We start from the raw sequence: 16,297 nt of genomic DNA on the forward strand, positions 1-16,297 counted from the left end.
TTTTCTGGTCTGGCCCAGTGCTCCAAGTTTTCTGGGTACTCTTTTCCTCTTTGTTCTTTCATCTAGCACAATGGCTTTGAAAAATGATATATATACTAAATTACTCCCAAACATTTATCTTCAGTTCTGACCTCTTCCTGGACTTCAGGCTATCTACTCGAGTTGAGTATCAGAATAGCCAAACTTTGAGCAGAGCACTTGACCTGTATCCCCTATCCTATCCACATTCCCACTCAGAAATGTACCTTCTATGCTGATCCTCTTCCTTGTCACTGTAAAATGTTCCATTTTGTCACTTAGGCTCACCATGATCCCTCATAATTCTATCAGTGAGCCTCATGGGCTCTGCCTTATAATATGTCCTGGGTTTCACCATTTCTTGCAACTTCTGCTACCATTTTAATCTAGTCCATCATCATGTCATCTGGACTACTACCCTAGATCCTTGACTAGTCCCCTACTGCTATTTTATCCATCCCTCTGCTGTCTCTTCCACAGTATAGCCAGAGTAAAATTTTAAACATAGATTAGATTATGTCACTTGCCCTACTCTCAGCACTGTAAAAGCTTCCTGTCATATATTGAATAAAATCCATAGTCCTTAACCATGGACCATGGGATCCTATACAGTCCAGCCCCTGGCTCTCCTGACTTTGCTCATTGCACCATTCCCTTTGCTTTCTCCGGTGCAGTCTTTATGGTGTTCCCCCATTCTGTGTCTGCCTCAGGACTTTGACTCTCTTTCTCTCTTTCTCACTTTATTTAGTTGTTTGCTTAAATATTCTTCAGAAAAACCTTCCTTAACCACCTGCACATCTACTTAGGAATAAGAGTTTAAATGAATGAATTTTTCATATTGGTGTTGTATTACACAAGTCTAATAATATTCTAATTTATTTTCTAACAGAGAAAAGACGAGACCCCCCAAATGGTAAGCTCTTTCATAATTATTAACTAAAAAGATTTAAAATTATAGTTTAATTCTTATAGAAATGATACCATACATTTAATTCCTAATTCTTAATATCTGTGATCTAATGCCATTAATAATGTTTTTATTTGAAATTAATGAATGACAGGTGAGAGAAAACATACTATTCTCTAGGGTTTCTTTTGTTGTTGTTCCTAACATGAAGGAAGAAATCATAGGTTGAAGGTGATTAGTACTTAATTAAATTGGCCAAGTTTAGAAACTGTACTTTATTGTCCATATTTTCCCTAAAGGATTAAATTTTATCTACTATATTTGTTAATATCCTATTTTAATATTTATCATTTTTTTCTATTTCAAAATGTCTCACACTTGTTATATGTTATGTGAAACCCCTTTTAAAATGAACACTTACTGTGAAGATGTGTTTATAAATAATTGTAGGTTCATATCATTGTAGCCCTCTTTAATTTGATAATGAACACTTGAAATATGATGAATTTGTTTACTTTTTTGAGTCTTGAATACCAGAGTTGTAAAAGATAAGGCCCCAGACCTTTAGAGTAGATTTTCATCCTGAACTTGTTAAACTCTCTCTGAAATTATGTGCTAAATTTTATAATTGTCTATGTTGTTTTTTCTGGAGAGAGAGGAGCAGTGACTTTTAGTACATTTAAGTAGAGACCATGACCGCTGTGAGGGTGAAGAACCATTGCTCCAAGAACCTTTATTATAGTGGAGAACATAGCTGCTTCATTTTAAGAAGCATCTCAAAGCTTCCTGTCAGAATTTAGAATGCTTATTCAAGGAAAAACTTACATAATACAAAGATTTTTGTTTGTTTGTTTGTTTGTTTTTTATTTTTTGCAGTGCTGGGGATTGAACTCAGGGCCTTGTGCTTGCAAGGCAAGCATTCTATCAACTGAGCTATATCCCCAGCCCCAGAGTTTTTAATGTATATTGACTATTGGATGATTATTGGGATTTGTTTTGTTTGTTGATTTTATTTTTTGTGGTGCTGGGAATTAGACCCAGGGCCTCATACATGCTAGACAAGTACTCTGCCACTGAGCTACATCCCCAGCCCAAGGTTTTTTTTTTTTTTTTTCTCTCTCTTTTTTTATTTTTTTTTTAATTGTAGATGTACACAATACCCTTTATTTTATTTATTTATTTTTATGTGGTGCTGAGGATTGATCCCAGTGCCTCACACATGCTACGCAAGCACTCTACCACTGAGCTACAACCTCAGCCCCAAGGTTTCTCTTTTAAGCAAATAAAGTGCTTTCTGGTTTTGTTCTTAAATTTCTTTTCCTGATATAAAAACACAAACTAAGTATTGTTTTATTAAATTTTGTTATTTATCTTATTAAATTTATCTTATTTTTTTCTAATGGCTAACTACCTTTAATGTTTACCATGTGCCAGGTATTATGTACTTTGACTTTGTTTTTTACATAGAAATGTTAATATTTACAGAACTGCTCTGGGATTTAAATGAGATGATCAAAGAACTTAGCATAATACTTAATAAATACTAGTTGTCATGATGAAGATAATGGCAACAATAATAGCAGCTTCTGTTTAATGAACATTTACACCAACCACCTTCTAAGAAAACTCCTATAGGTGAAGAAACAGGCACAGATAAGTAACTTGCTCAAAATAACATAACTAGTAAATTTTGGAGCAGGATTCTGCCTCAAGTGATTGGAGACGTAGAGAGAGCAAATAAAATGTCTGAAGATATACTGTTGGTATGTGGCAGAAGCAAAGGAAGCGGAGCAGCTGAGTCCCAGTTCATTCACTTGTGAACTTCTAATGCAGTGTTAGAATTTTTACTGATGTGTGCCCAGTATTTTAACCTCTGTGATTTTATTAATTATTTTGCATTTGGTGAACATATATTGAGTACCAGTGGGGAAGACTTCTAAAAACTTTGGAAAAAGTAACCTGAGATTTTAAAGTATAGATATTGTACAAATCATATAATTAAAGAATGTAAGTATTTTTAAAGCAATTATTTTCATTATATACAAAATATATTTGTGAAGAGACATCTAATTTCCATGGATAGACTTTAAAAGTTCTCCATGCAGTGGTGGATTCTCACAATTTTATTTTCCCTACTAAGAGAGTCACGCAGTAGTAGAGTATTTTGCTCAAATTGCTCATGGTTTTAAATATTTAGATTTATGACTTTTACCCTTTGGTGCAGTGGTCCCAAACTTTTTTCCTTATATAAATGAAGGGGTTTTTAAATTTCTTTGAAATGTTGTAAAAGGTCAAATTACACAGCAGGTGTTGCCGTTATCATTACCTTTTTATTTAAAGATATAAAAATACAGGGGCTAGGGTTGTGACTCAGTGGCAGAATGCTTGCCTGGCATGTGTGAGGCACTGGGTTTAATTCTCAATACCACATATAAATAAATAAATATCCATCAACAACTAAAAATTATTTTTAAATATATTATAATATGGTATTATTATATACATAACAAAGGATGATCAAAATAATTGCTAATATAGTCCAATACTTTTTTCTTGCTCCCACAGTTCAGCAAGTCTTGTTGTCTTGCTGTTTTACAGCAGTGCTTCTACTGTACTGCGTTTGGTGCCCTCCACTAGGTGGCACTAGGCGCCTTAACCATGCTTTGCAGTGTCCAAGGGGCGCTTGGTTATAGAATGTCATTTAGAGTATCTGTTTACCAGATCATTTTGAATAATTATTTAGAAGACACTTGAGTAGAAGTTACATATATTCCTAAAATGCAATTTCATATCTTCCTCACAGATGCCTAACTTCATTAGCCACTCTGACATTTTAGCTTATACACTTTATAGTGATTTGTTCTCAGCATCATGATTGCTTAACACCAGAGGCCTTCCTCTGGGCCACCTATTTTTCAACTCTCTCACCTTGTTGACAAGTTTCTGCTTTTTATATAATTAAAGGAGACTTGTGTTTATTTATTTAGATTTAAAATTAATTAGAAATGTCTGCTGTTCACAAGAATATGTAAACATTTTCCTATGACAGTTGCCCTAAATCAGAAGATGATTTATTTGATTGTTCTTGTGAAAAAAGGGGGGTAAAAAAAAAAACACAACTCCTTCATTATGTATTACTTGGTGTGTGATCTTAGTATGAGTGTAACTTCACAGATGGAATAATTAAATTAAATTTTACTAGAAGTGATTTGAATATTTGTTACCAAATCTTCTCTATACTTTAATATGACTCTGCCTTATACAAGTTATCTTCCTTTTTTTTTTTACAGTGCTGGGGATTGAACCCAGGACCTTGTGCTTGCAAGGCAAGCACTCTACCAACTGAGCTATCTCCCCAGACCCTATCTCTTTTTTATTTTGTCATTTTTGAAACAGATAATTAGACTTTAGAATCACTTTTAACTTATTTTATCACACTATAAGTAACTATTATCAGCAGAAATAAGTACCTAAGCTCTTGAATGTATCAGAAAGTATTTTCCTAAGTTCTGAAATTTTTTATTGTAAAGATTTAGTGAAAACTGAATTGTTGGACTGTAAGTTGAGAATTAATAAATTGAAGTAACTAAGATACCAGTGTTCACCTACCTTTGCTTCTTTCACCAATTGTTTGACTTCATACAGGTTACCCGATCTGTCTTTTATTTTCACATATAAAATTATCTTTTTTTTGTCTTTCCAAGTTATATTAACTTTTATACATCTCTGTAGTCTAGATTTTTCTCTACAGACTTATTTAAATATATTTTAATCAGTACTAGTGAAATTAATCTATAAGGGCTCTAAAGAGATCACATCAAGGCTTTATAACTGCTTGGCAGATGCTTAACAATACATCTATGCCTGAATTTTGGACGCAGGAGGAATGGAAACACAGTCTACCTATAATACAAGTTAAACACTGTTATTCATTTAACGTAACCACTTTTACTTCTTCTGTCTTCTTCATTCTTGAATCTTCTTCTGACACCACTGAGTTACTAAGCTATAAATGGGGCTCACAAGAATGCTAACTTATTTTCATAGAAAAGAATATACTAGTTCAAGTAATTTAAACCATCAAACTTAACTTTACCCAACTCTGTTACCATTTAGGTCATCCATAGTATTATAGATCACTTTTATGTAAACAAAGAAGCATAAAAATATTTTTCCCTTAGAAATGATTATGATTAGGTTTTGCTTTTTATCTTTTAGTGGTGAGTGATTATTTCCTTTTAGATTCTATTTGAACTTCTATTTCAGAAAAAGTGGTATGAATAAAAACATGCCTGATACTTGCTGATCTGTCTTAAGTGAACTCTTAGATTCTACTGAATATAAACATAAGAGAATAAATAATTCATAGACTCTTACTGTGGTGTTGCTGATACTGGTTGGTATAGATAAGTTAAAGTCCATGAGTGTGTCACCATTTTAACCATCTAACCTAATTTTGGGTATTCTCAGTAAGTCCTATATTTTGTGATACTTTAGCAAATGCTGAGATATAGGACAATTTAGAAAATCCACGTCTGTCTACTATTTAATCAGCCTTTCAGATCATTCCATATTGCTCACCTATCCTTTGCTTCTAGTTGCCTTTATTTTCAGAGTATTCCTTGACATCAAGAAAACTTTAATGATTTTATCTATTTTATTCAGTAGCTTCTATTTGTTTCTATGAGTTGCTTTACTTTTGCCAATATCAGCAGATTCCATGGGATTTTTAAATGCAATTATAAATAAAACTTTAAATCTTTTATATATTTATGATTAAATACATTTTGACTATTGATGGAAAATAGCTCAGTTTTGATTATATTAAAAATATACATCTTCCCATTTTATTTGCTTCTCTGATAAGGACGCATGGCATTCATAATTTTTTTTTAGTTTTTTTTCATTTTTAATAGTAGAGTTGAGAGAAAGAGAAAATAGGTTATTGTAATTCACCCAAGTAAGTAAACACTTTTCTTTCAGACAGATTTACTGAGTAGGATGCATTCAAATTCATTTGAGGTTTTCAACATAATTAATGAATTACAGTCAGATTGACCTTTAGTGATCACTGGATATGCATTAAGCCTATAATTTCTTGAAATTTCTACTTGCTATTATATGATTGTTGGAGGGTCCCCAAGATTACCCCCACGGTTGATATATCACCAGAAGAACTCTCAGGACTCGGTGTATAGTCGTACTTATTGCAGATATTCATTACACTGAAAAGATATAAAAATCAACAAACATAACAACACATGGGATGAAGTACATAGGAAACCCCTACAAGTATCCAGTCGTTCTCCCAGTGAAGTCACAGGAGATATGCTTCATTCCTCTAGTAATAAATTGGGATAATATGTGAAATGTTACCTAAGAAAGTACTCAATTACATAGACACTCAGTGCCCAGGGTTTTTAATTGGGGTCTTGACCTATAGGCATCTGCCATACCATCATTCCCAACTCCAAAGGGAAAAGCAGATATTCAGCATAGATCACATTGTTAGCACAAAGTTTAGACATGGTGAGCCTGCCCTTTCAGGTAATGGTGGGAATGTTCTCAGAATGCAAGTTCCCAGATGCCAGTGAAGGACCATCCTTGTAGACCTTTCTACATTGCAATCCCAAGCTTGTTGTGTTAACTCCTGTTCTCCAAGTAGTGATAGTAGTTTATACATTTCAAAAGTTGTCATTAATGTAATGATCTTAAAGGAACTTGGCCTGAGAGGAGGTTTTGTTAGAGAATTTTATATTAAAATGGGATGTTTCCTTAAACATTCATTGGCCTTTACTTAAATTCATAAGATATTTTTAATTGAATATATTGCATTCAGACTACTATTCCATTAAGATTTTTTTAAAGTATAAGACAAGCTTTGTCCTACATCACTTAGTGTCACCCCTAAAAATGCTACTGATAATATCCAAGAGTGCCCAAGGTATTTTAATTGTTGATCCTTGTAAAAAATATGTTTTGAGAATTTTTCCATTTTAGGTTTGTGAGCTATAAGCTTTTTATTTGACCCTTATGCTATATGTGTACTGATAGGGAAAATATTAGTGGACTTAAATATCGCAGTTTTGGAAAAATTGGTAGTAATAATTTTATAAGTAGTTTTTCCCCTCATAGATTAATAAAGTTGAAACAGGTAAGACTAGACTTCTTTGTTAAATTTGAAACAAAGCAGATACCTCTTTTTTACTTTCTTTAGTCCTTGCTATTTAATGTATACCATTTTATCAGTGAGAAATGTATTGACTATGAGGCTATTAAAGGCAAAATATAAGTGTTTAGACTAATTAAATTTAATATCTATAGAAGTTTATGTTCTTCATGAGAATTAATGTCATAAAAATAGAAGTTTGATTTGAAATAATGCATCTGTGCCAGAGTGTTTAAGAAGTTATTACAGGTTTTAGAAATTAAGACAGTACTTTATTATTCATAAAACATTAATATATGCAGGCTTAAATTTTATAGTAATGAAGTGATTCTACTTTTAAAAAAGATATTTAAATTATAAAATATGACTATATAGAATTGCTTTGTTAAATTGTATTCCTTTAGTGTTATTTTGACTTTATTTGTAGGTCCCAGTCTACCTATGGCTACAGTTGATATAAAAAATCCAGAAATCACAACAAATAGATTTTATGGTTCCCAAGTCAACAACATCTCCCATACCAAAGAAAAGAAGAAAGGAAAAGCTAAAAAGAAGAGGTTAACCAAGGCAGATATTGGAACACCAAGCAACTTCCAGTAAGAGTTCTTTTGTTCTTATTTTCACTTTGGAAAATACTCATCAAATTATTCATTGATGCTCCTTATTTTTTTCTTTTTTGGAGAGAAAATGCTTACATTCATCACATTTTAAAAGCTATAGATTTTGTTGGAGATTTTTAAAGACAGTTGCTTAGTATATGTTCTGTGAATCTTCCAACTAATTTATTTTCTCACCCATCAGAAAAGAAAACGTAGATAAACTTGTTTTTTCAACTAATTGTTAAACATGAAGATGATTTCTCACTCTAATCTACAAATAGTATTTAAAAATTGCCTGCAGGCGTTGTTTAGAGGGAAAAAGAAGCCTTTGATATTTATATATTGTATTTTAATGATTTTCGTATGCATTATTTCATTATTTTATCGTAAAATTCCTATCCTTTCATATGTATAATGCTTGTATTCTATACTTATATGATGGTTAAAGAAATAGATACTCAGAAAGATTGTTAAAAAATATAAAGATTCAGTTGTTAGAGTGCCATGGCCACAATCCTGTCTCCTGGAATATAGGTTTTCCCAAAATACTATTGTGTCTATTGTGCAGGCCAAAAGTTCAAAAGATGCATTTGACAAAAAAACAAAGGCCAAATGTTTTCTTTAATAAGCGGATGATGATACATACCAAGGGAGGGGTTTGGCCGGGCAGGTAAGAGAAGAATGGAGGAACTTTGTATTGTGTAGAGGGAAATGGGGTGGGAGGGATGGGGGAAGGAAAGACAGTGAACTGAGACAGACATTATTAACCTATGTACATGTATGATTTCATGAATGGTGTGAATCTACATTATGTATAACCATAGAAATGAAAAGTTGTACTCCATTTGTGTACAATGAATCAAAATGCAGTCTGTAAAAAGTTTTTAAAAGGTGCATATGATTTCATTCATATTATGTTTTCATTACCTTTATGCATTTTATTTTTCTACTCTTCTGTTTTTAATTTTCTACTTTAGGCATATTGGACATGTTGGCTGGGATCCAAATACAGGCTTTGATGTAAGTCTTTTTAAGCCATATTCATTATTACTCAAAATATATGGGACTATTACAGCCTTTTGAAACTGTTTTTTTAATTTTTTTATTTTGCTATTTTCTGAGTGTACTCGTTTTTATGTATTTGTACTACTAAGGTTTGAAACTATAGTGTTGTTCTGTCCAGTTCATAACTGAGTCTCTGAAGACACATCTTTATGCTTCTGGGACTTCATATACTGAATAAATAAAATCTTGTTCTTTGAAAGCCAAGGGAAGAAAATTATTTTTGCCAAGTGATAATTCAGAGGAATACATGCCAAATGACTGGAAATTAGCATAATTGAATTCTGAGTATTCAGTTGTGGGATTATCTAGATGTGGCACTTTTCATTATCCCTTATTTTATATCAGTTTGAGGGTAAAGTGAATGAAACTGCTGTGTTGAGCCCGACATTGTGGCACACGCTGGTAATCTCAGTGACTCAGGAGGCTGAGGCAGGAGGATTACAAGTTCAAGGCCACCCTTGGCATTTAGCAAAACCCTATCTCAAAATAATAAATGAAAAGCACTGGTAGTATAGCGCCTCTGGGTTAAATTCCCAGTACTGCCAAAGAACAAAGTTAGTATTTGGATAAATTATTTTGAAGAAAAATATTTGTGATTGGTGTCAATAATCCTTGGTTATGTAGCTTCACTGTTAACTCTACAAACATACACTGACCACCTCTTTGTGTTGGGTGCTATGCAGGGTCTTTGGGGCACAAGGAGGTTCTTTTCCTTAAATTTTCAAATTTATTTATTTTTTTAGAGGCAAGGAAAAGAGATGGGATAGAATAGAAAATCTATTTTTTGTTCATATCTGCTCAGGTTTTTTATAAGAAAGTTTAGCATTTAAATAATGTAACCATTTAAAAAGTTTGTAAATTTAAAACAATTTTATTGGGATACAGATGAATATTAAATTTTATCATTTTTTCATTTTTTTAATTGAATTAATTGTTATACTTAGCAGTTATGTTATCTATTGTAGCTGAATAATTTGGATCCAGAATTGAAGAATCTTTTTGATATGTGTGGAATCTCAGAGGCACAACTTAAAGACAGAGAAACATCAAAAGTTATATATGACTTTATTGAAAAAACAGGAGGTGTTGAAGCAGTTAAAAATGAACTACGAAGGCAAGGTAACTTTTATTTCTCTTTAAGCACTTGGATTTTTTTTTTTTTTTTCTTGTGAATCTTCTGAGGTCAGTTTCATGCCAGACACCTATGTACATGAGAACCCTTTCTTGGGCAGAATGTGTGAATTTATGCACAACTTGGCCCAGCACACTGTCTTAATGTTACTTTAGCATAACTAAAAAGCTTGACAAGGTTTTGATTTCTGCTTTTATTGTTTGAAGACTTTTGTTGTTAAATTCATGAAAACCCACACAAAATCTTCCAGCTGTTCTATTTTAGAATAAAGTTATAGTTGCCTAAATATTTCACTATTGAATCCTAGAAACTACCATTAAAGTTGTATTTCTTATAGTTCAGAAGTAGTAATTTAAATATAATCACTGTCTAACTGATAATGTAAGCATTTTAGAATATAAATAATATAAACTCTTCTATTAATTTTAAGATGCAAACTTTTTCTTGGATAAAGTACAAAATTGTCTTTTGGTTCCTGGATCTTTCCTTTAAAGCATCTCATATTTTAGTTGTATTTTAACAATTATTTCAGCAAAATGCAAATAAAATAATTTCTCAGTATGACAGTCATCTTACATTCTATCATAGAAACAACTGTGTAAATACACTTAAGGTTATATTGCTATTTTGGAAGCAATGCTAATTCCACTGAAGCTAGCATGATGTTAATTTATCTTATTTGCAGACAAATTACATTTCCAAATTCTGTCAAGTTTTAAAAATAAATCCTTGGCATAGCACTGCTGTTCTTCTAAAATGCCCTTTGTCATTCGTGGTTACTGCTAGTGTGTAGACAGTGCAAGGTCTTGACAACCCTCTTGTGTTCTTCAGCACTCTTTCTCCACTATTTCTACCCACCTTGCCATACACTAAAGTGATACTCAGTATCTCTCAGCCCTTTGGATTTTAAGTTTTTAATTTATTGTTGACGTTACTTGACCAAACCTATCACTGCCTTTTCACCTGAATACCTGTAACTAAAAGTTGATCATATGAACTAGATTGGGCTTTGTTTTTGTTTCTGGGTTTTTTTGTTTTGTTTTGTTACTGCTTTTTATTTTACTAGGTTAAAAACACTGAATTAGGCAAGGTCTTTCCTTAATTTAATCTATCTAAAACAAAAATGTCATAGGAATTAAGAAAAATGCTTTGGGAATAAAATATAATTTTTTTAATGTAAGAATTGAAATTTTAGTCTGGAATCTTTTAGATTCCAAAGATTTATTTTATGTAAGACAGATTATTTTTTTTTAAAGTACGAGTAAAATGGCAAATTAATAATTTTTAAAAGTCTTTTCTAAGTAGAGTACATAATTATAAGTTAATATTTAAAAGTATGAAAAAAATAAACCAGAAAGGTGGTAGGGAAGTTGTCTTAAAAATATACTTTGTAAAGTCCGTTTACTCAAATATCCTTGACACTTATTTTGTAAAATTATGTAATCAGATTTATAAAAACAAATAACTGTGCTAAGCAGCTCAGGGAGACCCTGTCTCTAGATAAAATAGAAAATAGAGATAGGAATGTAGCTCAGTGGTTGAGTGCCCCTGAGTTCAATCCTGATACCCACCAAAACGAAACAGAACAAATGACATGTGACTTCCAGTGTATCTCTTTGTGTATGCAATTATTTGAAGTCATTAACTCATAATAATCTGTTCTATAGGTCCACCACAGTGGAGTGGTATGTATGTGTAATATTATTTGACTTGGCACTCTAAATTATGCATGCTATGCTGTGTTTATTTTTATAGAAGCTAAAGTTCATATATCCTGTCTCTAAATATAACTTATAGTGAGATTTTTCTGCCTTATATTCAAACTAACATATAGATGCTAAAATAAAATTTTATTTCTATATGAGTTAGAACTTACACTTTGTGTACAATTTAATTTTATTGAGGTTCTATAGATGGAAAAACCTCTTGCCCACAGAACCTCTGTTGTTTTTATTACTACTAATTATACTGATTATTTTGTGATTGTTTTTCACATTTAACATTTTTTCAGTAGCCTGTGTAAAATAAATTACATTTTACATTAAATTGGGTCAGTGAGAGAGAACTAAACATAAATAAACACAGTATTACAAATTCCCACAAAGGGGCTTGTCAGCATTCCCATAAATTTTAGTTGGCATTAACTAAGTTTTTTCAATTTGTATTATCTTGGTCTGAGTGCATGAAATCAGATCTTTAATATATTCTGAACTATACATTACTATATTTAAGTTACAGAATTTTGAAAATTTTTTAAATTTTATTTTTTATTTATTTATTTTTTATTAGAGAATTAGTTATACATAAAGTCATACATGGGTAGAACTTGTTTTACTCCATGTCAGTCCTGGTTCCCACACCTTTCCCTCCAGTGCTTCCTCCCCCAGTCTCCTTCTTCTACTGCCGCAGCTCTCATCTCTGCTCTCAGAAACCGGATGAGGGGCAATGTGAGATGAAGAAAAATAGACACACATAGAGAGAAAAAGGTGGGGCCAGGTGGCCAAACTCTGATGGATATCAGACAGATGTAGTTTATAGAGTTTATTCTTTGGTCAGATTAAAGTCCTGAAATCCTCAGGTAAAGATTTCTAAGGAGAAGAAAAATTATATGAGATCATTCCTTTTTTCTCCCTGTGCTGTAGTGTTATGGAGGAACTTCTTAAAAAAGCAGGGTGTTAGAGTGTGAAAAGGAGATAAGATAGCCAGTCACAGAGGCTTGAATTTAAAAGTGATACTCCTTTTCTTTGGTCTTAAACCAGTTTCCACAATTTACATTTTAGATGCAAGTGTAGGAGAGAGAAAGTCTTAAGCATTGAAGCATAGAGTCTATCCGTTTCTTTGGATCTTAGTTGTCCTGTGTTTTACACCCATCTATAAACTTGCCCTCCTCATCTTTCTTTGAGTATCATAGCCTCAGGAGTGTCCCCTCATCTGACCATTGAAGTTCCCCTGTGTCCGTTCTCTGTTTGGGCGCCAACTCTCTGGGCATCTCATGTCTGGGCTATTAATTCGGAAACTGGACAGGATGTGATGGGGGATAAAGAAAAAGACCAATAAACACTTATAGAGAGAAAAAGGTAGGGCCAGGTGGGACACTGCTTTCTGATGGAGAAACAGTGACCCAGCACATTTATTATATAGGTTTCATCAAAAGGATATTTGTGGGAAAGTTTCAGCAAAGCAAACAATCTGAAGGATGCTGGACTGGCAAGACATTAGGGTCATTTTGTTATGCTCAGAATTCTCTATCATCTGTGAGTTGGTGACTGATAATAGTGGTATGCTTTTACACATAGTCCCTGGCCAGCAGCATCATAGCGACTGGGCCATCTTGATCTGCACCTTCACACAGAAAGTTCCCAGTACAACACAACCATGAGGGAGTCAGACCATGATTCAAATCACCACCATGCACATCCTAATCTACTGGTGATCCTTTCACTTGTTATTCATTTTTGATTGGTGCTGTGTAAATATACATAGAGGTAGAATTCCCTCTGGTATGCTTATGTATGCATATAGCGTGATTTTGTTAAATTCATACGCATTTCCTCCCCTTTCCTGTTGCTCGTCTCTCCCTCTCTATTCCTTTCTTCTAGTCCTCTGATCTTCCTTATATTTTTATAATATACGATCCCCTACTTTTTTCCCCTTTATTTTGCTCTGCATGAGAGAAAACATTCAGCTCTTCTTTCTGAGTCTGATTTCACTTAGCATGATGTTCTCCATTTCCATCCATTTGTTAGCAAATGCCATAATTTCATTTTTCTTTATGACTGAGTAAAACTCCATTGTGTGTGTGTGTGTGTGTGTATACACATATATACATACACACTGCATTTTCTTAATCTATCTGTTGATGGGCATCTGGTCTGGTTCCATAATTGGACTTTTGTGAATTGTGCTGCTATAAATATTTGAAGTGGCTGTATTGCCATATATGCTGATTTTAGTTCTTTTTAATAAATACCAAGGAGTGGAATAGCTGAGTCATGTGGTAGTTCCATTCCAAGTTTTTTGAGGTGTCTCCATACTGTTTTCCAGAATGGTTATACTAATTAGCAGTCCCACCAACAATATGAGAGTGTATCTTCTTCTCTGCATCCTCACCAGCATTTATTATTATGTATATTCTTGATAATTGCCATTTTGTTAACTAGAATGAGATTAAATCATGGGGTAGTTTGGATTTACATTTCCCTGATTGCTAGAGATATTGAACATTTTTTTCATATATTTGTTGACAGTTTGTATATCTTCTTTTGAGAAATGTCTTTTTTTGTGTTAAACTTTTTGAGTTCTTTATATTTATTCTAGATCCTGTCAAACGAATAGCTGGCAGGATTTTCTCCTCTTCTATGGGCTCTCTCTTCACATTCATAATTGTTTCCTTTCTGTTCAGGAGTTTTAGGGATCTTAGTAAGAGAGTTGGAATCAGCACCAATAGGGATGGACTGTTGACCCTATGTTTTCTTCTCACAGTTGCAAAATTTCTGGTCTAATTCCTAAGTCTTTGATCCACTTTGATTTGATTTCGTGTAGGGTGAAAGAGAGAGGGATCTAGTTTCATTCTTCGACGTGTGGCTATTCAGTTTTTCCTGGCCATTTGTTAAAAAGGCTCTTTTCTCCAACATACATTTTTCGCACCTTTGTCAAGTATCAGATGGCTGTTAAGTATGTGTCTTCTATACTGTCCCACTGGACTTCATGTCTGTTTTGATGTCAATACTATGCTTGGGTTTTTGGTTTGTTTGTTTGATTTATTTTGATTTTTAAGTATAACTCTGTAGTATAATTTGAGATCAGGTATTGTAATACCTCTGCATAACTGTCCTTCCTTAGGATTGCTTTGGTTATTCTGGGTCTCTTATTCTTCCAAATGAATTTTAGTCCTGCTTTTTTCTAGTTCTGTGAAACATGCCATAGGTATTTTGATGGGGATTGCACTGAACCTGTTTACTACTTTTGATAGTACGGCCATTTTGACAATATTAATTCTGCCTATACAAGACTGTGGAAGGTCTTTCCATTTTCTAAGATCTTTAATTTCTTTCTTCAGTATTCTATAATTTTCATTGTAGAGATCTTTCACCTTCTTGTTTATATTAATTCCCAAGTATTTTATTTTTGAGGTTATAACTAATGGGATAGTTTTCCTCCTTTCTCAGCAGAATCACTGTTGGAATATAGGAAAGTTGTTCATTTATGAATGTTGATATTGTATCCTGATACTTTGCTGAATTCATTTCAACTCTAGAAAACTTCTGGTGGAGTGTTTTAATCTATTTTTTGATTTTCTAGATATAAAATCATATCAGTAAACATTGATAGTTTGTCTTCTTTTTCTATTTGTAGTCCTTTAGTTTCATTCTTTTTCTTGATGGCTCTGGCTAGAGTTTCAAGAATTATATTGAATAGAAATGGTGAGAGGGACATCCTTGTCCTGTTCCTGATTTTGGAGGAAATGATGTTAGCTTTTCTGCATTCTGTATGATGTTGGCTTTGGTTTATTATATAAAGTCTTTATAATGTTGAGTCAAGTTCCTTCTATCCGTAGTTTTTCCACTGTTGTTAACATGAATTGTTACTATATCTTATCAAAGACCTCTTCTGCGTCTGTTGAGATGATCGTATGATTCTTGTCCTTTCTGTTTATGTGGTAAATTACATTTATTGATTTGCCTATGTTGAATCAGCCTTGTATCCTTGGGAAGAAACCCACTTAATCAAGGCATATTACTTCTTAATGTGTTTTTAGATGCAGTTTGTTAATATTTTATTAAGGATTTTTGCATCCTTGTTCATCAGGGATGTTGGTCGGTAGTTTTCTTTCCTTGGTGTGTCTGTCTGGTTTTGATATCAGGGTTCTAATGACTTTGTAGGTTGTAATTGGAAACGGTCCCTCCCTTTGAATTTCATGAAATAATTTGAGAAAGACTGGTGTTAGTTCTTCCTTAAAAGTATGGTAGAATTTAGTTGAGAATGAATCTGGTTCTGGCCTTATTTTTGTTGGAAGACTTTTTAAATTGCAGTTTCAATTTAGTTACTGGCTATTGGTCTACTTAGGTTTTCTGTATCTTACTGGTTCAATTTGGACAGGTCATGTGTGTCTAGAAATTTATCTTCAGAAGTGTCTGATGATATCTTCTTTTTCATGTCTAATTCTGTTTATTTGAGTCTTCTCTCTCTCTTTTGGTTAGTTTGACTAAGGGCTTATAAGTCTTATTTATTCGAATAACTAAATCTTTGTGGCTTTGCTCCTGTGTATTTTCTAAATTCTCAATTTCATTAATTTCAGGTCTGATCTTAATTATTTCCTGTCTGCTACTGATTTTGTAATTAATTTATTCTTCCTTTCCCAATGATTAGAGGTAGAACATAAGCTTATGTATTTATGATCTAATTTT

At 32.9% G+C, this 16,297-nt stretch overlaps 1 protein-coding gene across 1 annotated transcript in view; it reads left to right on the forward strand.

The window, feature by feature from the left end:
• Wasl (WASP like actin nucleation promoting factor) overlaps positions 1 to 16,297 on the forward strand; it is a 79,901-nt gene that overhangs the window by 42,486 nt on the left and 21,118 nt on the right. The window contains exons 5-8 of the mRNA XM_047561565.1: positions 908 to 931; positions 7,522 to 7,690; positions 8,671 to 8,713; positions 9,724 to 9,877. Coding sequence (XP_047417521.1) covers positions 908 to 931; positions 7,522 to 7,690; positions 8,671 to 8,713; positions 9,724 to 9,877 — 390 coding nt within the window. The remainder of the gene's footprint in view (positions 1 to 907; positions 932 to 7,521; positions 7,691 to 8,670; positions 8,714 to 9,723; positions 9,878 to 16,297) is intronic.

The sequence above is a fragment of the Sciurus carolinensis genome, chromosome 8 (genome assembly GCF_902686445.1).
Source record: "Sciurus carolinensis chromosome 8, mSciCar1.2, whole genome shotgun sequence".
NCBI classification, from domain to species: domain Eukaryota; kingdom Metazoa; phylum Chordata; class Mammalia; order Rodentia; family Sciuridae; genus Sciurus; species Sciurus carolinensis.